The 26959-nt window shown below is 33.3% G+C and overlaps 1 protein-coding gene across 1 annotated transcript in view; it reads right to left on the bottom strand.

Annotated features, from left to right (window-relative positions):
• Positions 1-26959, bottom strand: part of rdgA (retinal degeneration A) — a 539333-nt gene that overhangs the window by 138078 nt on the left and 374296 nt on the right. The window contains exon 8 of the mRNA XM_089632263.1: positions 21519-21722. Within this exon, the coding sequence (XP_089488389.1) occupies positions 21519-21722 (204 nt within the window). The remainder of the gene's footprint in view (positions 1-21518; positions 21723-26959) is intronic.

Here is a 26959-nt window from a genome sequence, read left to right on the forward strand (position 1 = left end):
ATATCCTTTCCTTAAACGATTCAGTTCTGATTTATGTCATATAACTCAGGTTACACTGAGAGTATCTTCCACTCTGGAGCTAGGTGTATTCTATTCGTGAATAAATCCTTTTATCGATGTTTATTTTAATTTTTTTATTTGGGGGAATAATAGTTATACAAAGTATATATCACTAAATAGCACAAATTGACTGAGCGTAGCGAAGTCCTGTTTTAACTCGAGCGCCTTGTTCGCCTGCGTGTACATTTATTTGTGTGTTCCATATCCGGTCAATCCCGTTAAAATGATAGCCGTGTTGGATAGTACCTTTTTACTCCGCCAGAGTTTGCATGAGCGTTACAAGCTGTCAAATATCGGAATAATTAACATTACGCAAAAACGAAAAAAAAACGAATACGAAAAAAATAAAAATAAAAATACTAAAAATCTATCTGCAAAAAATTTAGTAAAAGCAATAAATACTTGGGCAATACCTCTATTAACGTACTCATTTGGCATAATTAAATGGTCTAATACAGATTTAGATAACTTAGAAAGATTAATTAGAACTACGCTAACAAAGTTTAATTGCCATCATCCAAATTCAGCTATAGAACGAGTTAATTTACCTAGAAATTTAGGAGGTAGAGGTATAGTCAAAATAACTTCTTTAAAACATAATCAGGTAAAAATGCTAAGAAATTTTTTCCATAGGAAAGCTCATAGCTCAGAAATGCACAAAATAATTTGCAAGGCAGATAGAAATATTACACCTTTAAATTTATACGATGAGAATGCCAACATTTTTATAAATCCCAACCAGGAATTATTAGATTCCTGGTCAAATAAAATTTTACACGCAAAACACTTCAATTATCTCAACCAAACATATGTTGACAAATTTTCGTCAAACAAATGGTTGAGTATTGGAGAGTTAAGCGCAGAAATAGAAGGATTTATGCTTGCCATTCAGGATAGAGTCATTAATACTAAAAATTATAGAAAGCATATAATCAAAGATACAAATCAAATTGATGATTTGTGTAGAAAATGTTTGGCTTTTCCGGAAACTATAGAACATATTATATCTGGATGTTCTATATTAGCACCGTCCGAGTATACATTTAGGCACAATCAAGTTTTAAAAATAATTCACCAGAATTTGGTAATTAAACATAACTTGATTGACTGCCGTAATATAGTACCATACTATGAATACGAACCAAATTCATTTTTAGAAAACGAATTTTATAAAATATATAATGATAAAACTATACTAACAGACCGAACGATTAGTCATAATAGACCCGATATAGTTTTACATGACAAAATTAAAAAAATAACTTATATCATTGATGTCGCTATTCCAAATTCCTGTAACATTCAAAAATCTGTTAATGAAAAAATTAGAAAATACACAGATTTAGGAAACGAAATAAAAAGAATTTGGCATTCTCAGACTATAAAAATATTACCACTCGTTATTTCGGCTACTGGCATTATACCTAGCTCTCTCATTAAAAATTTAGGCGTATTAGATCTATCGAAAAATTTATATATAAAGATGCAAAAGTCGGTCATTTTGAATACATGTAGGATAACGAAAGATTTTTTAAATATTTATGTTGAGGGATCAGTAGGATTTATAGGCCCTGTTAGAAGTACTACCGAGCCGAACCCTCTGATATGAAAATATCTGGAGTCGGTGAATTTTTTTTTTCCCATTTGATCTCTGGTGAGTTGACGTGTTGTTGTTCTTGTATTGTTTTGTATTTATTTTACTTATATAATGCACTTGCATAGTGTTGATTGACTAGCTGATCATTTGTGGAAAAGTGAGTGGAAGGGTTTAGTTTTTCCTATGGGGAAGATTTAACCCGGACAACAAAATCGGAAGCATAAAAAAAATAAAAATAAAAATAATAATTAAAAATAAATAAATAAAAATCATAACAACTAACAATTTTTAGGCTTTTTAAGACAGTTAAAATACAGTTAAATTAAAATAAAAACTATAGCAGACTTAAGGTCATGCGATGACCAGTGTTTTTTGATATAGTGTCCTCTGCGTGCAGTTTTATCTTTTATAAGCATAAACTTTTTAATATAAGTGTGTTTGTCGGAAGTGACTTGCCAGGTAAGTATGTTTTGGTATCTTTTCTAAATAACAAATGTAGATCCTAGGAAATAAATTGTACAGCGCCCTTGAGGTGATTTTTCACAAAAACGGTGCTCTACAAATTATCCAATTATTATTATTATTTTTACGAAAAGTCTAGTACTTTTCACAAAACTACTAGGTTTCGTCTTAAGAAATTGATATATCAAATAAAACAAGCAACATAACATATATCTATACCTATCAACTTAATTACCTACATTAACAAAAACATGCAGATAATAAAGATAGAATATGTAGATATTAAATTGCCTATGTGCTAGAATAGTTTTTCTGACGCCAATGGTTATGCCGCTGTAAAATAAATAGAACAAAGCATAAAAAATTCTCGAAACGGGTCTTTTTTGAGACAGCTGTCGATAATATCGTCGTTTCAAAAAGCTTTTACGTAGCGACACAGGTGTCCTTTAAATACTCGGCAATATAATGTCGAACGCTGCGGGGATTGGAACATTGGAAGTACGAGGACACACTTTTCTTTTTATACACTATGTCGACTTGAAAAACGTGTGGAGGGAACGGACGCACAATCCAGGACACGTAAGACGATAAAGAATCCTTTTTTTGAAACTATATTTGAAAATATTATTGTACTCTTGCTACTACATCATTCACTTTTTAGCAAACTTGTATATCCCACCCTCCTTCATCTGAGTTTCAGTTTTGAGAATTTTATAAAAACAATTTAACATTTCACTGTAAACCGCTGAAAAATTTATGCTTTCAAATAAAATAAAAGGCCGAGCATGGGAAGTCAAATATGATTTCAATGCTTTAAAACTTTTTAAATAACTTGAATACGTACTAGTCTAAGGCCCAGTTGTTTCGCAGAAATTCAAGTGTGACAAATTCATCAAATGGCCATTCAGTGCCATTTTGTTTTTTTTTTTAACATTTGAAAGGTGTAGGATCAAATATCTAGGTATCTTACCCTATTACTTCAAGATTTTCTTCCTGACAATAATTTAAAAATCTTTACTACCATCACTGTAAGCGGGAAAGATTGCCAGAGTCGTGATGGAGGACTTAGCCAGCCGGAGAATTGAACTGATTAAACAAATAAATTGCATTGCTCCACGGCTCATGATGTAACAAATTTAACATAAAGAAAAATAAAATTAATAAAGAAAAAAAAGCTGTGTCAATTACATGACACCAGATCGCACCGTACTAGAGTTGTTGCAGTTTCAAAAAGCTAAGTTTATATTGTAATTATGCTACATTTAATGACATTATATTAATTTTTGATTCAATTGCAATTTCAAATTTAATTATAAAACGTAAGCTGCAGAATAGTTCCCCTTTTAGACGCCGAGGCGCTAGCAGTAACAACTGTCAAATATGACGTTTACTCGCGTAATTAGTAATTACGTACGAGTACTTCCATCTCGCCGAAATTCACATTAATTGCCTAATTTCATCAGTTTGGACTATTCATATTCATCAAGCCATAAGGGATGTTGATGTTATTAATTGATATTCAATAAAAAAATAGACAAATAGGATTGTAAGGTATTATGAGAGGGATTTTTCAACGTCAGGACAGTGTTTAGCGGCTTGTTCGTCATTCTTTCATGAATTGTACATTGACTCCAGCAAAACAAATACTATTTAAAATTAGTAACCTTTTTTTTAATTTTTTTTATTTTTTTTTTATTTAAGTACATAAAACAGGCATTGTTTCGATAGCTCTTAAAAAAAACTTAAGCGTCTGTGTCGGGTGCAAATTGATCGATATGGGAAAAATAACGGGAATGGGAATTTGAGGATGCCACCAGAATTAAAGGAAAGTCCTACCTTGTACTGGTATCTCCTTACAGCTTCCGTGATGGCACCAATCTCACACAGTATTAATCTATTTCCGTCACTAGGTATCGACCACGAAAGAAATGTCCAATGAAATGTGACCCGAGACGCGTATCGGTAGGTGGTAGAAATTGTACTAGCGTGCGCCGGTCAGACAAATCCCTATATCCCGATGGCAAGGTGGGAACAATAGGATGTAGGTAATAACATAATTATAATTTCTTTGCGTTATGCCCGAACATATACCGCCCGCCAAAATTAACAATTTTTCAATACCCATCGAAACTGGTCGAACCCGAAAAAAAAATAAAAACAAATAAGCTACATGAAAACAGTAGGTATATGAAAAGAAACTTAATCCTAACAGTTAGTCTATTACTTACAAACTAGATGCACGCGAAACTAAAAATACACGTACAAAATACAAAAAAAAGTATATACGAACGTTACTATTTAGTCTATGGGTAAAAGGCAAGGCTTTGTCACAGGCCGTAGATATACCCCGTCGTTGGTTTGAACTGAGGCTACTCTAACGACCCCGTCCGAACCTGGTTTCACCTCCTTTATCCTGCCGAGCGGCCATTTTAAAGGAGGACTCCTGGTATCCCTAATGACTACCAGGTCATTTACCTGGAGGTTACGTGTAGCCTTGTACCATTTAACGTGATTTTGTAACTCTTGTAAGTACTCGGTATTCCAGCGCTGCCAAAAATGTTGCGTGATTTTCTGCAAGTGTTCCCAGCGATTGAGTCGGTTGGTCTTAACCTCGGAATAATTATATTCGGGAATTGAAATTAGCGGTTCACCTATTAAGAAATGACCTGGAGTGAGAGCTTGAATGTCTTCAGGGTCTGATGATAAGGAACACAGCGGTCGCGAGTTTAGTATGGCCTCAATCTTGGTTAAAATAGTAGTAAACTCCTCGTACGTTAACGAACTATCTCCTAATACCCTCTTTAAATGATTCTTTACCACTCTTATGTTACCTTCCCATAGTCCCCCGAAGTGGGGACTGGAAGGAGGATTAAAATTCCATACTATTCCCCTTTCCGAACATGTGCGCATTATAAGTTCATCATCACGACATTTATTTAAGAATTTTTGTGCTCCAATCAAATGGCGTTTAGCCCCAACGAAATTTGTACCACAATCAGAATAAATGGCTTGACAGATACCCCGTCTTGAAACGAATCTATTAAGTGTAGCGATAAAGGCCTCAGACGAAAGATCCGAGAGTACCTCGAGATGTATCGCCTTTGTTGACATGCAAACAAAAATCGCAAAGTAAGCCTTGTATGTTTTAGCACCTCTGCGTTTTCCTTCCTTTATGCTATATGGGCCCGCTAAATCCACCCCTACACAACTGAATACGCGACTCGGTGTGACACGAGCTTCTGGCAGACTGGCCATGAGAGGAGTTGCTGGTAAGGCTCGCAATCGTGCGCATCTCACACATTTTGAGACTAAATTCTTTATTTTATTGCGGGCAAATATAATCCAGTAATTTTGCTGAATCAGGAACTGCAAGGTTCGTGATCCGGCATGCAAATATATATTATGGTAATATAATATAAGAAGCTCAGCTATTTTACTATTCTTCGCAAGGATTATTGGAAACTTAGTATTGTACTTTAAACGAGAATTGCAGAGCCGCCCGCCAACGCGAAGTAAATTCTCGTTTTCAATGAAAACATTTAATTTTTGAAAAGCCACTGTGGTCACCCCATCTCCTTTGAGCTTTCGGAATTCAGCAGGAAAATGAAACTGCTGATCGCATTTTAACAAGACCATAGTCGCGTGGTTTATTTCTGAGCAGGTTGGAATTCCACGCTTACAACCGCTCTTGCTCTGTTGCCTAGCATTGTTTATGAATCTGAGGGACCACGCAACCACGTTCACGAGACGTGTCCACGATGAAAACCGGAAAAATCCTAGGCCCTTAAAATAGTCATGCGGCTCATAAACCGTTGAGACGTGAGACTTTACCTCTGGCAATTGTTCAACCCTTAATGTTTCCGGTAAAGCTAACGGCCACTTCTGTAACGACTGAACTAGCCACGGAGGGCCTTGAAACCATAATTCATTATCTATTATTTGAGGCGGATATAAACCGCGAGAAGCTAAATCTGCTGGATTCTCCTTTGAAACAACGTGATACCACCTTGCGTCCTCGACTTGATCGAGTATTTTAATTACGCGGTTCGCGACAAATGTTTTTAAGGTATGAGGAGGTGCCTTAATCCATGATAAAACAATTGTAGAATCCGAAAATAATATTATATCTGTAATTGGTATAAGAGTTTCAATCGACGATTTCGTCATTTTTATCAGTTTCGAAAGCAGATGAGCTCCCAGGAGCTCAAGGCGCGGTATTGACAATGTCTTCAGTGGCGCAACTTTAGATTTACTAGTAAGTAATGTCACTTTAGGGTGTGCTTCCTTCGTAACCAAATATACACAAGCAGCATAACCCAACTCACTAGCATCTGAAAATCCTACTAAAATACAGTTTGACTGTTTAATTGTATTGCAATGTCTAGGTATTTGTAAAAAACGTAACGATGGTAATCCATTTAAGAAATTTTGCCACAAAATGACAATATTTTCAGGGAGCGAGTCATCCCAACCTATCTTGATTTTCCATATTTCTTGCAAAAGGCATTTTACTTTGAAAACCACAGGGGTTATTAATCCAATAGGATCGAATATGCGAGCAACACAGCTTAGTATTGCACGCTTTGAAAATACCGTTAACTTTTCTTCCACGGAGTATGAAAAGGTATCCTTTTCTGGATCCCAAATTAAGCCTAAAATTTTTAACGAACCAGATGTTTCATCATTAAATACAACCTGACCACTTGAGTGGATCCGATGTTCACTCGGGATGTCCTTTAATACCGGCAGCGAATTACTCATCCATTTTCTTAATTGAAAGCCACCTTTCGCAAGTAGTTCTTTCAGCTCCCTCTGAAGCTGAAAGGCGCTGTCTGGCTCCCAATCACCAGTAACAATATCGTCCACGTATGTATCCGACAACAGTGCCTTGGAAGCTTTTGGGAATTGTGCACCCTCATCCTGCACTAGCTGATGTAAAGTTCCGATTGCCAAATAGGGCGAAGAAGTCACACCAAACGTGACTGTGCTAAGTGTGTATTGCCCTACCGGCTGCAAAGGAGAAAAACGCCAAAGAATCCTTTGATAGCTAGTGTCTTCTTCTCTTATTCGAATTTGCAAAAACATTTTTTGAATATCCGTAGTAAATACTACCGGGTATATACGAAACTTTAATAAAATTTGTCCTATCTCATTTTGTAATTTGGGACCTGAATATAAACAATCGTTTAAAGAAATTTGTCGGTCTGATTTACAGGAAGCGTCAAAAACCACTCGAATTTTAATATCATTACTAATTTTTTGCACGACCGGATGATGGGGAATGTAATTGGTATTCCGTATCTCAGTCAATTGGGTAACTCTTGACATGAAGCCTTGATCTATAAAATCCTTCATATATTTACGATAATGTTCCGCTAAGGTTGGATTTAACGACAAACGTTTTTCCAAATTATATAATCTCTTAAGAGCGATATCATATGTACTTCCTAAATTTACTTCCGATTTATTTTTAAAAGGTAGCGCTACTACATATCTGCCACAAATATCCCGTTTAACCGTTGCCTTAAATATCTTTTCGCATTCACTATCATCTTTATTATGAATAATTTCGTTAGAAATCTCTTCGACTTCCCAGAAACGTCTTACCGCGTAATTTAAGTCGTTGTTTTCGACTGCAGTTAAAGCTGACGTCACAAAAGCCTGTGTGTCATCTTTCATTTGTGCTACACATGAACCCATGACTACGTATCCGAATATTGTATTCACGGCCAGCAAATTACATTTACGGCTTGAAATACATCCTGGTCTCCATATTTTTGATATCAAGTCAGTTCCCACTAAGAAGTCGATATCGCCTGGAAATTGAAAATCTGGATCCGCCAGCTTCAACTGTTTGAATTCTTCAAACGGTTCATGCATATTAACGGGCGGAAGCTTGGACGTAATATTTGAAATAACTATCGCTTGTCCTGACACAAAAGAATGATTCTGAATGGGATATATTTTACAAGTAACTAAACCTTGCACATTGTTGACTATTGCATTATTGACCCCAGTGACAGTACCTAACCATTTCTTCGATTTTAATCCCAAAGCATTATATAATTTTTCAGACATGAACGAAATTTCACTGCCCGAGTCAATTAATATCCTGGCGCGTTTTCTGCGTCCTGAAATGTCAAGGAATTCTGCCAGCGCGGTAGGTAAAATAGAGCGTTTTGTCACTGTGTACGCAGCATTACAGTTTGCTAAATTATTGTTTTCAGAATCGCGGTTCGGTGAAGGTGACCTTTCGTCACTATGTAAAAGGGTATTGTGTGACTTGTTACAACTTCTACATCGAAATTTAGATCGGCAATTTTTAATTAGATGTGGATTTAAACAATTGAAACATAATCTTTCTCTTTTGACGAAGTCCCTCCTACTGTCTACTTGTAATCCAAGAAATATTTTACATTTTGTAATGTGGTGATCGGCTTTGCAATGATTGCAAATAATTTTCTTCGTGTAATCATTTTTAACAAATAGAACCCGTTTAGACTTACGATTTTCTTTTAAATCTGAAAGCATATTTACGCGGTTTTGCGTTGCCAAGAAATCAATTAATTTTTCGACATTCGGAATTTCATCCTTATCAATCCTAGATTCAAAGGACCGCCGCGTATTCAAATCTATTTTTTGTAAAACAAAATGGCAAATAAATTCCTCGAATAATTTGTGTCGTTTTAGTTCGTATAGACCGGAAAGATTTTCACGTAAACCATTTAATATCTCCACATTGCTAGTGAAATCGCAATTTAAAATAGAGTTTGCATAGTGTATAAATAATGCTCTCGACTCCGAAAATTGATTTAATAATGTTTCCCAGGCTAATTCATAGTTTTCTCGTATTATTGGAATTGTTTTAACCAGGGATAATGCTGTGCCCTTCAAAGAACTTAGTAGGTAGTGAAATTTTTCAATATTAGTGAGAACTGTATTTTCGTGAACGAGACTCCTAAATAAATTAAAAAACGGAGGCCAATCTCTAATGTGGCCACTGAACGATGGTATTTTTATTTCTGGGGCCAGAAAACTTCGTCCCGGGCGCTGCAATTCCTCGCCTGATGAGTCATTATGACCATTCTTATTCGCCTCGAGAGTGTCACGCGCCGACGTGACCTCGAAGTACAATTCATCAAAAACACGGGAAACTTCCAAAATATCATTTTTTGACTCAAATTCGGGAAGTGAAACCAGGTCCGACAGTTCGCATTGTATGCTTTGAAATTCCTCATATGTCGACTCGATTTTATCCATTCTCGCCTTGAATTGACATAACTTTGAACTTATACTTAAATCTTTAATAAGATCATATGCGGCTTGTATACGCCCAAATAATCTTTGCCTTTTTAACTTTAAAGAAGCAATCTTAGATTCATTCTTGTCCATTTTGAAATATGTACTGAAATTACTACCCACCTATGAAATGCAACCGCGGCGCGCGGTAAGAAATAATTACTACTTGAAATAATCTTTTAATCGTACGATTATTGAACCATTTACTATTTGAATACAATTACTACGCAATTAAACTAATCTTATCCGGCTGAAGACCAATGTTTCGATAGCTCTTAAAAAAAACTTAAGCGTCTGTGTCGGGTGCAAATTGATCGATATGGGAAAAATAACGGGAATGGGAATTTGAGGATGCCACCAGAATTAAAGGAAAGTCCTACCTTGTACTGGTATCTCCTTACAGCTTCCGTGATGGCACCAATCTCACACAGTATTAATCTATTTCCGTCACTAGGTATCGACCACGAAAGAAATGTCCAATGAAATGTGACCCGAGACGCGTATCGGTAGGTGGTAGAAATTGTACTAGCGTGCGCCGGTCAGACAAATCCCTATATCCCGATGGCAAGGTGGGAACAATAGGATGTAGGTAATAACATAATTATAATTTCTTTGCGTTATGCCCGAACAGGCATTGTGCCCAAGAATTTACATACATGGATGTTTAAATACATAATAACAACAAAAATAGTAACAAAATGAATAAGCTAAATATGCAGAAGTAAATAACAATTAAGAATGGGTAAAAGGTAAATACAAATATGTTCATAAACGATTTGTTATTGTCACACCTGTACTGGTGAGACACTGATTAGGTAGGTACAATGTTGCTTCTCATTAAATAAAGGGTTTCATCACAATATCAGCTTAATATGATTAAAGGTAATACATTTTTTTGAAGTGTTTAAATTGGTCATTAAAAATGTCTATTACATTATTAGAGCCATGTATAATGTTATAATTTCTTAATGTTTGCGGTACAGGGGAAAAATATCCTGTATTTGTGTGGTAGGCTTTAATATAGAAAATGTCGTTCATTCTCCTTGTTGATTTTCTTGATGGAATATTGATGTTAATTTGAGATAAAATGTTTATCAACTGATGCATGTATAATTTTGTGTAGGAGCAGTACGTCAGAAATTTTACGTCTGACCGTCAGTGAGTGTAGTTTGTATTGCAAAATTCAGTCATTATATGTTCCAATTGACCACATAAAACTTCACGATAAGCAATTACACGGGTTAGTTTCCTTTGTATGGATTCAATCCTATAATTATGAATCTCATAATTGGGAGACCAAATTGTTGATGCATATTCGAGAATACTTCGCCCAATTGATTTATATAATGTCAAAGTTAATTCTGTACTTTTAAAACAATTTGTGATTCTTAGCGTTAATCCTAATACTTGTGATGCACTTTTTGAAATTGTATCTACATGTTTATTGAAGCTAAGTGACGAGTCAAATGTCACGCCTAAGTCTTTGATTGAAGTTGTGTTTAGTAAAGGGATATTGTTAATGTGATATGTGTTTGGGAATTTATTAATGTTCTTTGTGAATGAAATTACGGCACATTTGTTTTCATTAAAATATAAATCATTTAGTGTACACCATTCATGAAGTGATGATAAGTCTTTTTGCAAATCGGTGCAATCTTCTAATGAAGTAATTTTTTTGTACAACTTAAGGTCATCGGCAAACAGGAGATATTTTGATGTTTTTATTCTAAAAAATTATGTCGTTTATAAAGATTAAAAAAAACAAAGGTCCAAGATGCGAGCCCTGTGGAATTCCCGACGTTGCGGTAAAAAAAAAAGCGGAGTACCCTCCTACAACCACTTGCAGTTTTCTTTCTGTAACCTTGCACATACCATGCTGATTGTAATGGGGAACCCGCCTAAAACATTGGACATTTTGAAAGTTCACGATTTCCCGATGATAGTAGAAAGCATAGATATATCATTCATGTAGACAGTAATTTGGTTTTACATAGAACAAAGGAAGCATATTCCTCTATTAAAATCATTGACATTACGTTTAATATTGCTGATATCTAGGCTTACGACCTAAATACGGATTATGTACCAAGTCGCGCTTAGCTCGACATTATAACGAAGCCGAGCTTAAAATCAACTAGTACCTATACCGGGCCTATGTCAATTTTTGATAATTTTATTTAGTTACCAGATAGTAATCCCTTATTTGAATGCTATAAATACCTGCTCTAGATTGATGAAATTGTGACCTAATGTAAAACGCGGTATATTGTTTCAGCGTTTTTAGGCCAAGAAATGCATAGACGATATTCATTCCTGAACGATTTACAAATTAACATGCCCAGGCACTTCTAGCATTAAGCCTCAGAGTTATAAGTAATGTTAAATATGAGGTCTTGAAAAATCACGACAAACTACTGACGACCCAAAATGTTTATTGATTACCGTGTTCGAATTACAGTTTTCACAATGTGCTTAGCCTATTATCATATTATGTCGGATGAAATATTACGTCGTACACGATGAACCGTTACCTGTATTAGAGGATGAAGTCTTTTATACGACGTAGTATATTATGCATAGCCTATTAAAGCACTAACTGTATAATTTTATGAGTATTGGCATCGTGGTTGCCAGAGCGAAATTAATTTCAATGTTGTTTGTAGCCACATCATGCCGGGGTTGATTGTCATTATTTTCAAGCCCACCTGACAATCGTGTGAATTAACGAAACATGTGGAAATTAAGGTTTCAGGATACATTTTAAAAAATGAACAGAAGTATATTTGAGAACAAAGAGGTATTTTTTTATGAAGGAAATAACCTGATATGAGTTAAATTTCTGATAGAATAAATTTTAGTACTAGAGGCCATAAAGGTAGATTGCCATCGCAAGAATTAAACATACTAATTTCGGTTGTCGGTGCGTGGGTGCGTGATTTGAAAATGTATTCCTGCGTAATGTAAAATTATTTTAATTCAAAGAAATTTTCATTTTCGAAATTGGAACCGATAGGTATAAATTGTATCAGACAAGCGATAAAGTAGGAACCAAAAATATTTTATTAATTAATAAATATATATATAAATATATATATATAGAGAGAGAACTGCTGCATTCCGGGTCGGGAATGTAAAGCTTAATAGTTTTTTTTTAATTTTTTTTTTTATAGTGAATATCTCACAAGAGTCCCAACTGCTCCCGTCTGGAGCCAGTGAGACTATGGCATCCCCAATTGGGGGATGTTGTGAGGCTGAAGGTAAGTGGGGAAGGGAAAGAGGAAGGTGGGGAAGTATCTGGCTATTCAGATCTAGTCACTAAACACGGCTAAAGCCATTTGGAGCAACGTTTCAATTCTGAATGGTGGTCTTACACCAGGGCGATACTGGTAGTATCTTCCACTCTGGAACGTGCCGCAAATATACTATATATTATTTTAATTAATTAATTGTGAAATAACACAAATTAATCAAATAAAATTTATTTGCGCACGCCGGGTTCGAACCCGCGACCTTCGGAATGGCAGTCCAATGCGTTACCACTGGACTATGCCGGCCGTCAAAATAGTGTCCTTTTCTCAATGTTGTAAAGCCAAGTATAATGTAGGAACATGTAAAGAGTATTTCTTTTGTTTAAATGTTAGACAAGTGATTTGATGCCGTAATTTTTAAAAATTTACTAGAATTTTAAAGGAAAAGTTCTTCTTTTGAAAGGCAATGATAGTGAGGTAATTTTAAAAAATATATTTTTTCACCCGCCATAGCACAGGGTCGTTCCTAGCATGGCGGGTTAAATAATACCAAAAACTGTATTAACTGTACAAAATTTACTGAAAGAAAAAAAATTAAAACTTTCCGCTTCACAAATCTGACAATTATATTATACAGTGATTTTTCGTAGGTCTGCGCTAGTATCGTACTGTAATAGGAAGCAGTTTAGAATCTGAATTCTAGCGAAGTTAGGTAGGTATGTACAAATATCCAAATGTAAAAATTGCAAACAGTACCCAACGAGACTATATGTTTTCTTTATTTTTATTGTCTAGTCTAGACTATATTTTTTCAAGAGAATAGGTCACCGTCTACAGAGCAAATATATATATGTAAACTCCAAAACGACAGAATAATTTACAACATTTTCTAAGATAGTAGTAGAAATGGATAATATTTTAAAAAAAACCTTTCTTTTTTTGACTTGGGATATATTTTCCTACAACCAATTTAAATTCACGACGAAAGAGAAAGGGGCCTTTTTGGCCAGGAGCTCTGTGTGCCAGTATTTCAAAAAGTCAAAAATACTTGGTATATAACCTTGCTACCCAGGGACTGGCTCTTGATTTGGCGACTGCAGTGAATTTTTAAAATGACTTTTAGCTATAAAAATATTGGTTTGACAGAGAATTGAACCTTCCTTCCCAGGAACTGGAGTCAGCCACGCTAACAACTGAGCCAAATCCCGAATGGGTAGAACCGACATTTATTCCATACATTAACAGCTGAATTGTCATCCAATACGTATCCTATATCCGCGTGTATCTGTGATTTCCACCAAAAGTTGATCCAATACATTGTCATTTACAACGAGCCTATCTGCCGAGTTTCAGCTCGATCGGATATCGGAGAGTGGGTTAATTTCCACTTCCACGATTTGCATTAATTCCATTCACAAAAAAATATCGAAATTCAAATAGGTGCATTTAAAATTTGAAAACTAGGGAGAAATACTGAGAGAAAGCAATAACGTACGATACGCTATTTGTCATTCCACCAAATATTTAATCGATCATTACATTGTGATTTCACTCGGTAGCTAATTGTAAATTATCGGTTTCACTAACCAGGTCATCGGTCTTTGCTTCACGGATAAATAATTTTTTTTTTTTTTTTTTTTTTTTTTTTTTTTTCGAAGAAAACTTCTTCTAACTGCTTTTCACTTTGTGATGGCATTATTTATTTTTTATTAAAACACAAATAACATTGTTTACATCACTTTATTTCGATATAAAATCTCAACATGTTTCATGAACCAAGTTCACTTCATCAGGAGCACAAGTATACTAAAGTTATAATTAAAATTAGGTCTAGAAAGAAGAGGTAGAAGGAGCGGGGAGGGGTAAGAGTGGGGGAGGGTTATTCAAAGTAGGAATTAAAATGTCATTAGACGGGAAAGACCGGGTAATTGGGAAAATATTTAAAATGGGGTTTATAAAAAATTTTTGTTTATTAATAATATCTGCTTTCATATTCACGTGTTTTCTTATTTCTAGGATTTCAAAATTATTGATTTGAGATACCTTGTAACCAGAATGTAGTATTTTAAAACCTGAATTAATATCGAAAGTATGGTCGTTATTTAATAAATGATCCGCAAATTCTGATTCACAGTTTCCCTTTAAAGCCCTAAGATGTTCTTTAATTCTGATCTCAAAGTTTCTATTAGTTTTTCCTATATAAAAGGAATTACAATCATTACAGTTGAGTTTATAAACACCTGATTTCTTAGTTTGACTATCAATATCTTTATTATTAAGAATATATTTTTTTAATTTGTTATTCGTATAAAACGCCGGTTGAATAGTGAAGGGAATGTTTTTATTTATAATTTTGGAAGTATCATTATCTACAAATAGAATTCTACGCCATTGTTTGTTTGTATCTTTATAAATAGGATAAATATAAAGTTTAAAGAATTTATGTTTAATTTTTTTATTTAGTATTTCATCTATCAATTTATTAGGATAGCCGTTATTAGATGCTATTTGTTTTATGATATTTAATTCTGAGATATAATTAGGATCCGACAAAGGAATAGAAATTAATCTATTAAGCATAGAATGGAAAGCTGCGACTTTTTGAGAAAAGGGATGATTTGATGAATTATGAATGACAATATCAGTGTACGTATCTTTACGGAAAATATTAAAATCTATTTTATTACCTATTATTGTTAAATTTAAATCTAAGAAATTTAAACTCTTATCTATACCTATTTCTAATGTAAATTGAATATTTTTGTGTATTTTATTTAAAAAGTTTAAAAACATGTTCAATTGTCTTTCTGTTCCTAACCAAATGCAAAAAATGTCGTCCACATATCTCTTCCAACAATATAAATTTTTAAGTAACAAGGCACCGCTATTAAAAATCTTATTTTCTAAATTATTAATAAAAATGTCTGCAATCAAAGGACTCGTACTGTTCCCCATGGCTAAGCCATCCTTTTGTTTAAAAATTGTATTGTTAAATTGAAAATAATTTTGTTTAAAAATAACTTCGAAAAATAAAATGAGGTCATGGATAAGGTTTTTCTGTAAGTTAGATGAATTTAACAAATTATTGATGATGGTTTTACTTTCTTCTATTGGAATACTAGGGAATAAATTTACTACGTCAAAAGAAACCAACATAGCATGATTAGGAATTTCCAAATCCTTTAGATAATTAACTAATTCTAACGAATTTTTAACTGTGTATGTTGGTTGAAATATATTAGCATTATTAATTACAGTATTGATAGCTGACGCTAATTTAAAAGTTGGGGCATTACAATTAGAGACTACTGGCCTAATAGGTTTGTTCAGTTTATGTATTTTTAATAGGCTATAAAGTTTAGGAATTTTTGGGTTAATTAAAATCAAATTTTTGTTATTTTTCATGTTTACAAAGATATCACTTTTACAACGTTTAACCGCTTCTTTCACCATTTCTTGACACTTATTAATAGGGTTATTTAGAATTATTTCAAAATTGTCCCCTTGTAGAAAATCCATTGTCTTGTTAATATAGTCAACTTTATCCATGATGATAACACTGTTACCTTTATCTGCCTTCGTAACAACCAGATTTTTTTCCCTCACCATTTTAGAAATATTCTTAGCAATTTTTATGTCAGTATTAGAAATTATATTCTTTTCCCGATTAGGAACTGTTTTTTTGTTGTTAATGTTTTTTATCCCTTCAGCACATTTATAATGGAACGATTTGGGTTGATTTATTAATGCATTGTCCATATCCACTGCCAACAACTCTAATTCTTCTCTATTTTTAATATTAGAATTATAATGCAAGTTATGATTTAGTCCTTTATTTATTAATTTTAACTCTTCCTCCGCAAACTCATGACTAGACATGTTAATCACTCGATCATGGAATTTAAACTGTTTATTTTCAGTTGTCTCCAAATCGTTCCATTATAAATGTGCTGAAGGGATAAAAAACATTAACAACAAAAAAACAGTTCCTAATCGGGAAAAGAATATAATTTCTAATACTGACATAAAAATTGCTAAGAATATTTCTAAAATGGTGAGGGAAAAAAATCTGGTTGTTACGAAGGCAGATAAAGGTAACAGTGTTATCATCATGGATAAAGTTGACTATATTAACAAGACAATGGATTTTCTACAAGGGGACAATTTTGAAATAATTCTAAATAACCCTATTAATAAGTGTCAAGAAATGGTGAAAGAAGCGGTTAAACGTTGTAAAAGTGATATCTTTGTAAACATGAAAAATAACAAAAATTTGATTTTAATTAACCCAAAAATTCCTAAACTTTATAGCCTATTAAAAATACATAAACTGAACAAACCTATTAGGCCAGTAGTCTCTAATTGTAATGCCCCAACTTTTAAATTAGCGTCAGCTATCAATACTGTAATTAATAATGCTAATATATTTCAACCAACATACACAGTTAAAAATTCGTTAGAATTAGTTAATTATCTAAAGGATTTGGAAATTCCTAATCATGCTATGTTGGTTTCTTTTGACGTAGTAAATTTATTCCCTAGTATTCCAATAGAAGAAAGTAAAACCATTATCAATAATTTGTTAAATTCATCTAACTTACAGAAAAACCTTATCCATGACCTCATTTTATTTTTCGAAGTTATTTTTAAACAAAATTATTTTCAATTTAACAATACAATTTTTAAACAAAAGGATGGCTTAGCCATGGGGAACAGTACGAGTCCTTTGATTGCAGACATTTTTATTAATAATTTAGAAAATAAGATTTTTAATAGCGGTGCCTTGTTACTTAAAAATTTATATTGTTGGAAGAGATATGTGGACGACATTTTTTGCATTTGGTTAGGAACAGAAAGACAATTGAACATGTTTTTAAACTTTTTAAATAAAATACACAAAAATATTCAATTTACATTAGAAATAGGTATAGATAAGAGTTTAAATTTCTTAGATTTAAATTTAACAATAATAGGTAATAAAATAGATTTTAATATTTTCCGTAAAGATACGTACACTGATATTGTCATTCATAATTCATCAAATCATCCCTTTTCTCAAAAAGTCGCAGCTTTCCATTCTATGCTTAATAGATTAATTTCTATTCCTTTGTCGGATCCTAATTATATCTCAGAATTAAATATCATAAAACAAATAGCATCTAATAACGGCTATCCTAATAAATTGATAGATGAAATACTAAATAAAAAAATTAAACATAAATTCTTTAAACTTTATATTTATCCTATTTATAAAGATACAAACAAACAATGGCGTAGAATTCTATTTGTAGATAATGATACTTCCAAAATTATAAATAAAAACATTCCCTTCACTATTCAACCGGCGTTTTATACGAATAACAAATTAAAAAAATATATTCTTAATAATAAAGATATTGATAGTCAAACTAAGAAATCAGGTGTTTATAAACTCAACTGTAATGATTGTAATTCCTTTTATATAGGAAAAACTAATAGAAACTTTGAGATCAGAATTAAAGAACATCTTAGGGCTTTAAAGGGAAACTGTGAATCAGAATTTGCGGATCATTTATTAAATAACGACCATACTTTCGATATTAATTCAGGTTTTAAAATACTACATTCTGGTTACAAGGTATCTCAAATCAATAATTTTGAAATCCTAGAAATAAGAAAACACGTGAATATGAAAGCAGATATTATTAATAAACAAAAATTTTTTATAAACCCCATTTTAAATATTTTCCCAATTACCCGGTCTTTCCCGTCTAATGACATTTTAATTCCTACTTTGAATAACCCTCCCCCACTCTTACCCCTCCCCGCTCCTTCTACCTCTTCTTTCTAGACCTAATTTTAATTATAACTTTAGTATACTTGTGCTCCTGATGAAGTGAACTTGGTTCATGAAACATGTTGAGATTTTATATCGAAATAAAGTGATGTAAACAATGTTATTTGTGTTTTAATAAAAAATAAATAATTTTTCATTATTTTAGGACAGAATTAATTATATTGTTCCATCATCACAATAATAATTATTGGTTTCATTTGAATTAAATTTGAATGCAATACTACGTGGAGTTATTTAATTAATTAATCGGTTAATGAATAAATACTTGGTGGTTCAAAGAAAGATTTTCATTTAATAAATAACTGTTTACTTATTAACCAAGCGGAAATTAATTGTGGGTTACATTATGCACAAAAATGCATCTATATCGACATTTTCATCAGATTTAGCCATCAATAGATCAGTAAGCTAGGGTGTCTTCATACAACAAAATTGAAATTTTGAAAAACAAAAAATACGTAATTTCATCTAAAACAACATCATTTATGTCGTATTTTTCAATCTAGCTGTCTGAAAAGTCACGGACCACCACTGAAATGTGGGTATTTATATACACTTCTAGATGGGGAGAATAAATTAAAAAGAAAAGACTTGGACATAAAATACATATCAAACCCATAAAAATTCAGAATGTCTCAAAAAATAATAAAAAAAATCAAATATTTGATGATGATGAAACAGCTTACCATGAAAATACGGCTGCGGTAAAGTTTATGAAAAAGAACAAGCAGACATAACCTTCAGATTTCTACCAAGGAACGATATATTTTTTAAAAATTTATTAATTTTTTTTTTTTTAAATTTAATTATTTATTTTTTATTAATATTTTTTTGGTACACATATTGGTATAATTTTACAATAATGGAAAACACTTTTTTTGTATAAACAGTTAAAAAGTAAAGAATAATACATTTAGCAGATTAACCAAAAAAATATATATGGATAAGTAGTTCCAGCAAACGAAATGTTGAACGTATTTTCAAATCTTTAATAAAACGTGATTAGCGCCCTGAGTTAAATAAATTGAATTGCGTGAACAAAGGTTTGTTTTTTGCTAGGCAGTTGCTTGTAGACTGGCAAGTTATTTAGTGAAGTATTAACACACCGACCAAACCCCGCTCCCCAAACAACAATAAAGATCAAATTCCGCGAAGGAGTGTTTGTTGTAATAATACATAGATAAACAGGTATTACGCCATAAAGTTAAGCACTGACGGAACTATTAATTACACTGCTCAACGTTTTCTGAACTTAAACTCCTAGGAAGCTGGAGGAATAGAGAAAGAAGAGACCGAAAAGCCGTAGACATTTCCAAGATAAACAACCCTCCGCAATCGTCGTCGTGTTGGCTTCCTGGCGACGAAGATAAGATGTTTTCCGAAGATAAATGCTTAAAATGGAAGAACACTTATGGTCTATAAAACGACCCTAAGCCACAGCTTAACGCGAGAACATAAGTTTTAAAATAAACTCCGTAACGGGCGCCACGGCTCACATGCTACTCGTACCTAACTACGGGGCAATGTTTACATAAAACAGTAATGGCGACGAAGATAAATATTTTACTGTGTAATATAATTTGATTGTTCGATAAAACTCAGCGCTTTTGGATGGCTTGTAAAACATCTCGAAAACGTTGATTAATTTCAAAGGGTGTATTTTTATATTCTCTTTTAGAGTTGATAAAAATCAAAGCTAATAATAATGGCCATTAACAACTTGTAGGTTCAGGTTTTCAGGGCCCAATTTACAGCCTTCTTTTATCTATTTTTATTAAGTAAGTAAGGAAACGAAAGCTATTATTTTTTAAGTTTTACTTTATATTCAATACAAGGTTAACATCCGTTGCTCTGTTCAATTTTTGCACGGTTAATAATAGTTTCATGTAATTAATAAATAATTTGTAATAAACAATTTGTTATACACCCTGAGGAGTAGGCGCATTTCCCGCCCTACAGGAAATAATAATATTACTTTCTACGTAGTATTTAAAACTACAGAACTAGTTTTTACGTGTCCTTGAAAATCTTTGTCTTAAAGAAACGGCTAGATGAAATAACTAAAGAACCTCTGATAGATAACGACTTTCATAAAATCTTAGAAAGCAAATAAAATTCCCTTGTATTTTCATGTACTTCAAGTAAAACGACGCGATTCTGAAATAAATCCATCAATTTCAATTTTATTACTCGGATAAAAGACTTAAGCCGAGCGAAATAATACAAAGTAGGCCATTTGTAAACTCGTTAATTCCAACTCAACTGAATTTCCGAAACCCCAATTATTATTACAAATCCGAACCTGAGACATTTACGAAATGTATATTTTAGTAAATTTGTCAACGTGATGCTTTTCTTGAAAGGCTTACAAAACGCAGACATCAATTTAAATTAAATTTCGTAGTTCACTACAACAAGAAATTAAATAAGAATGTCTTACGTTCATAGTGAAACATTGGTAGTTTTTTCACTAGTTTCTAGTTAATATAAATATATAAAGCTTAGTAATTTCATGACCATAATCTTCGCGGAATCAAAAACCGGCAGATTTTTTCCAAATCACTCAACTCTCATGAACAAAACCGTTAACGGTTTCAAAGGAGAACAAATAGACAACATAATGATGTCACAAAATACTAATGATATAGTATGGTTAAAATTGATAAAAATATTTATGAGTAGGTACTTTCTAGGTAGAAACTTTTATGTTTCATTTATATTCAGTAGCCAAATCAAAAATTATATTCCATTCATTGAAAAAAATGTGTTTAAAGTTAAAAAAAACTTCGTACAACAAAAAAGGATTAAACTCAATTAAAAATATAAGTACTATATATATATATATATACATGGTATTTGAATTTGCAACAAGCGAGTACCAAAAAACCTTTACCTGCGTTATAAAGCACCAGAGCCAAAATAGCTCCATAGTCCATCTACAATTCGTGTTGGAAAAACCACCATGGTACATGGGTTACATTGAAAATATAGCGACAACATCAACAAATCCTCTTACCTTGCTGCAATGTTTGCATTTTCCCTTCTCCGTCCTTCGGTGCACCCAGTGGTGGTGGGTGGTGGTCTGCTCCCGGTACTGGCGAACCCCAACGTCCCTGAAGGTGGGCTTGCATAGGAACTGGACCCGCTCCATGAGGATGTCGATGCAGCTGGAATGCGCGATGATCTTGCACGCCGAACATTTCATGCGCGGGCCATGCTTCTGCAGAACAAAACATACAGAAACCATTTATATGACCTATTTTTAAAACAACTTTACCCATCCACAAACATTTGAGATCAATAAAACTATGCATAAAAACATATACAGACGTATCTGAATTACTTAAACCCACGATTCCTGATATTATTTGCTGTTTTTTTTTATACTTTTAGTTGACAACAAAATACATAGTCCTGACTTTGAATCAATAGTTTTTATCATTGAAATAAAATGATGCCGCAAAGTGAACTTCTTCTACTTACATTATAATTACATCAATTTAAATGCAAAACAAATAGAAATAGGTACTTATAAAATTGTACGTATGTATCTATTAGACGAGATTACGGTCACCGCGTCTTGATGGTTAAGAGTTAAGTCGTAATATTGAGGGTTTTTAAACATTGAAACATTGAATTTTATGACACAAAATAAGTTTTAAATTCTATGGTATAGTATCAGTATCTGTAACAGAATTTCGTTCAGCGTAAAGATAAATATTATTGACAGGGATACCAATATCTGCGCTCATAAAAACATTGCGTGAAGGACGTACAATATATTTATAATATGTTTATATGTTTGGGACTGTAAGTTTAAAATGCAATATTAGACCCCAAAAACACAGGCTATCTTTGGTACATCTCTGTACTTCAACAATAATTGGAGATACAGTATTTTAACTTAAGCCATCGATATATCAAACAATGACAATAACAGCAATGAAGTTCTGTAGTTAGTATTTGATTTTAATCGTGTTGAAGAGCTTTTAATAGATTTTTTCACTGGTTGCCGTTAGGAATCTTATTTTCCCAGCATTTTATTTTTATTTTTGAGGGACTCTCAAAGAATAAAAATAATAAATTAACCCCACCGGCTTAGGGTGGGATATGTGACTATTTCAGATAGCAGGAATAGCTATCAGAAATCTACGATCTAAGACTTAAATGGGTTTCCGTTCAAAGAAGCCGCTCGGTAAACGTTAAGTAGGGAACTAAACACTTTACAAGTTGCTAAGCTGTCGAGATCTCACCAAGTTCTCCAGTGTTTCCAAACTCAACGGTTATACGTGGTAGCGTGCGTAGCATGTTAGAATTTAAGAAGTTTGTCACGATGGGAATTTTCAGGAGGGGTGGAATATTGTTTGATTTTATTCTAAATTTTAGAAGCATGATACTGTAACAAGGGTTTTACAAGTTAGAACTCTTGTTTTCGTCAAATTATAATATACAAAACCAGATTATACAAAAAAATGCATTGAGATTGTAGTCTTGAGTTTTTTCTACTTCACCTATCGTTATTTGAAACAATGCTGTCTCTCGCTGGCGGAGATGGTAACAATGTACATTTCGGGACCGCTGAAATGAAATGTGGCGGCTCATATGGTAATTTCAGACCTTATTGTAAACAATACATGCACTGGCGATGTGTCACTGTACTGTGAACTGTTAGTTGTTACTGACTGTACAGAGTGTAGCGTGCGCAGACTATTACGAACGCACTAATTAATCCACTTCAGGAAATTTAGGAAAAAAATCCTGATTGTGTCATCAAACTCTCCACATTACTATAAGAACAATATGTCAATAAATATTAATGTTTTGATTGTATTCTTGGAAAAAAATATTAAATTTTCTCTTGCGTTGATCTGCGTCTATTTTATGACTATTACAATTCCACAATACATTTCTCTTACCTCGAACTGATCGCAAACCTTTATTTAACCCCTGGTTGTTCTACTATCTCTATCTCCCTCCGATTCCCGATCTGTCAATACCATTACCACTATTTTTCAGTACTTTTTAAAACTGAACATATTAAAATAAAAAAAAGGATAACAAGGAAAACTTTCCCTAGTTAGGTAACAATGAAATAAAATATACAACGAAAAAATATGTAAGTTAGTTAGAAATGCTGTCTTCGTATTTTGGCCAATTTCTAATATTCTTGCAGCGCTCAGTGCGGAGTTTTAATAACTGAAAAGGATTATTAGTTATTCAAAAACGCTAATGGAAGTTGAATAACTCATTTTATGGAGCACTTTAATCATTTGCTTTTGCCAAACTTGCAAGTATATGTCTGGATGAAATTATTTTCTAACTAGCTAAGTACAATTTGCTCACTTAGACAATAGTTTATTATGTTAGTCGAGAAAAATGGTGCACTCTGTATTTGATGATATTAGAAGCGATTATTAACGACATCTTCTAGTTTATTCCGGGATTTAGGGAGGGTAGGGCGATCTTTAATACAAAATATATACATACATAGACCGAGGGAAACCAGATAATGGTAATAATCACACAAGTATTAATTATACAATTAAATATTTTTTAAATCCACAATGCTTCGATGTTTTAATTTGGACTGAAATAGAATTTCCCGGCAAGAACTTTGTACGATTCCATCTACATATATTATAAACAATAAAAAAATTTAGTAACCTCTTCTATGAAAAGAGAAAAAAAGCATTTTTCGAACATAACATTAATAATAATATACATGCATAAAAAAAACTCTGGAAATCCTTAGAAAACTGCCTTCATATTAAAGATAAAGGCGGAGATATACCAATGGAGGTGAATAACCCAGATGCAATAAATAATCATTTTATAAACCACAGTCAAAATCTAGAACACAGTCCAATTCTACTCAATCATTATAATTAACAAAATCACTCTGTGTCAAACTCATCCTCACTTGAAACGGTTGACGAAACTACAATAACAAAACACATTTATAATATTAAATCAAACGCCATCGGTTGCGATAACATAAGTATCACAATGATTAAACTAATCCTTCCTTTTGCACTCAGCACCATAACAGCAATTATTAACCAATCATTATGGACAGGTACAGTCCCAGCAGTGTGGAAAAGTGGTTTAATAACACCAATTCCTAAAAAGAAACCAATTTATAATCTTAGCGATCTCAGACCGATCAGTATATTACCGGCATTATGCAAGGTACTCGAAAAAGTTGTGTTTGACCAAACAGTAGTCTACACTGAAACATGCGGGATTATACCACGTCATCGATCGGGGTTTCGTAAAGGCCACAGCACTACGACAGCTCTGCAATGCATTTCAGACGATATTCTTGCCTCCACTGATGCAGGCAAAGGCATTATATTAGTTCTTCTGGATTTCTCTAAAGCATTTGACTTACTGAGCATTCCATTGCTTTTATCAAAGTTACGATACTTCGGTTTCAATGATGAAGCAATAACATGGTTTTAGAGTTATTTCAGAGATAAAACTCAGCGTACAGTCTGCAGGGATATCAATGGGGCTCTACAATATTCATCTGATGTTAAAATAACGCGAGGGGTACCACAGGGATAGATACTAGGGCCATTGCCTTTTTCCACATATACCGCTGACATGATGCAATCTATTAGACACTATGTTGCACATGTATGCAGATGATACACAACTATATTTATCGTTTGAAGTATGTAACGCTCATCCAGCGGTGGAAATGATAAATAGTGATCTACGTAGAGTTTGCGCTTGGGCACAAGAGCATGCACTACTTCTCAATTCCCAAAAACTGTTGCTTTGTTAATGGGAACTAAACAAAAAATATCATGTGTAAGGAATAGAGGACATGATGTAAAAACAGGTGAAACCACTATTCCCTTTGTTTCCCTTTGAATCTGCGCGCAACCTTGGTGGACGGTAAATTGAGGTATGAAGAACATATTAAAAACAAGTCACAGTGGTGCTATTCGAGACTTCGTCTGCTGTATAATATAAAAGATCATATATCAATGAAATAACAAAAGATTATTACTGACAGTCTTGTTCTCTCAATATTGGACTATGGAGACATAGTATATGGTCCCTCTTTACTGAAAAAAACCCAAAAACAAATACAACGAGTCCAAAATGCATGTGTCCGATATTGTTATAATGTACCGAGACGGGATCATATCTCGCCTTACCTCTATCGGCATCAGATTCAAAATATGTCGAACAGAAGGAAATTACACCAATTGTGTCAAATGTTCAATTTGATGAATTCAAAGGTTCCTGCCTATTTGTTTGACAGATTCCAGTGGTCCCGTGTCTCTCATACACATAGTAAGCGTCAAAGAAACCACTTACTCGTTCTCCCCAAACATAAAACTACTGTGTTTGAAGATAGTTTTAGCTATTCTTCGTCAAAGCTTTGGAACGAAGTACCACTGTCAATTCGAATATCGACATCGTTGCATTGCTTCAAAAAGCTTTGCTGCGAATGGTTGCTATCGTTACAATGAAGGGGATACTTAGCTACATGTGGTTGCGATTATTGTTTATTTTGAATTTTTGTTGACTATATTATAAATTTGCACTGATTTGTATTTCTACTATTTCTATTTTTATTTGTTTGTGTTGATTTGATTTTTTATTATTAATATTATTTCATTGGTCATTATTATACCTAAATATGCATATATTATTATTATCATATTGGAGGCACTGCTGAAAACCAGCTGCATTTCCGGAGAGATCCGGAATGCATAGCTGAGCAGTGACCTTTTTGTCAATAGAATTTATGTTAAAAAATATGTAAAATTTATTTATTGGCAAATAAATGTTTTATTATTATTATATTATTAATATTATGTCCCCTGTTCTCCTTAACCCTCTTCTAATAGGTGCAGCAAATTCGGATAAACCTCCGTGAAGTGAATATGGAACCTTGAAATAATTGCTAACGTATTCCAGTTTACCCGCAGTTGGCGTAAAACGTAGGGGTGGTTGTATTGCATTCGAAGACATTTCAAGTTGTTTTTTTCAAGTTTTTCCCGAAATAGACCCGGAGCTTGCACTTCCATGTGGTGGTACCAAAAGCAACAAACAAATCAACTAATTTTACTACAGTACGTCTATTTCAAAATGTCTTTTTAAAATTGGTTTGATGTCACAATGCCAAAGTTTACTTTATTATTGAATTTGTGATTGGTTTCATAGTTAAGTAAGTAGGTACTAGTTAGCCATCAGGCGTTCAAACATGATTTCAGAATTTAATACATGTAACATTTTGCTGTTTTTATCAATGGCATAAATTTATATCAACATTCGTACTTTTATGCCAAGGACGGGTTGTTTCAGAAAATTTTAAAAGTTCTTTTCAATTTCTGTTATCATCTGAGTTCTGTCGAGTAACTGGCCTATAATGATATAACAACAAAACTTTAATACAACTTTCGCAAAATCCGAAAATGAACGTTGAAATTTGTTGAA

This window comes from Hesperophylax consimilis, chromosome 5 (assembly GCF_061612785.1).
Source record: "Hesperophylax consimilis isolate HC1 chromosome 5, BYU_Hcon_1.0, whole genome shotgun sequence".
NCBI lineage: Eukaryota > Metazoa > Arthropoda > Insecta > Trichoptera > Limnephilidae > Hesperophylax > Hesperophylax consimilis.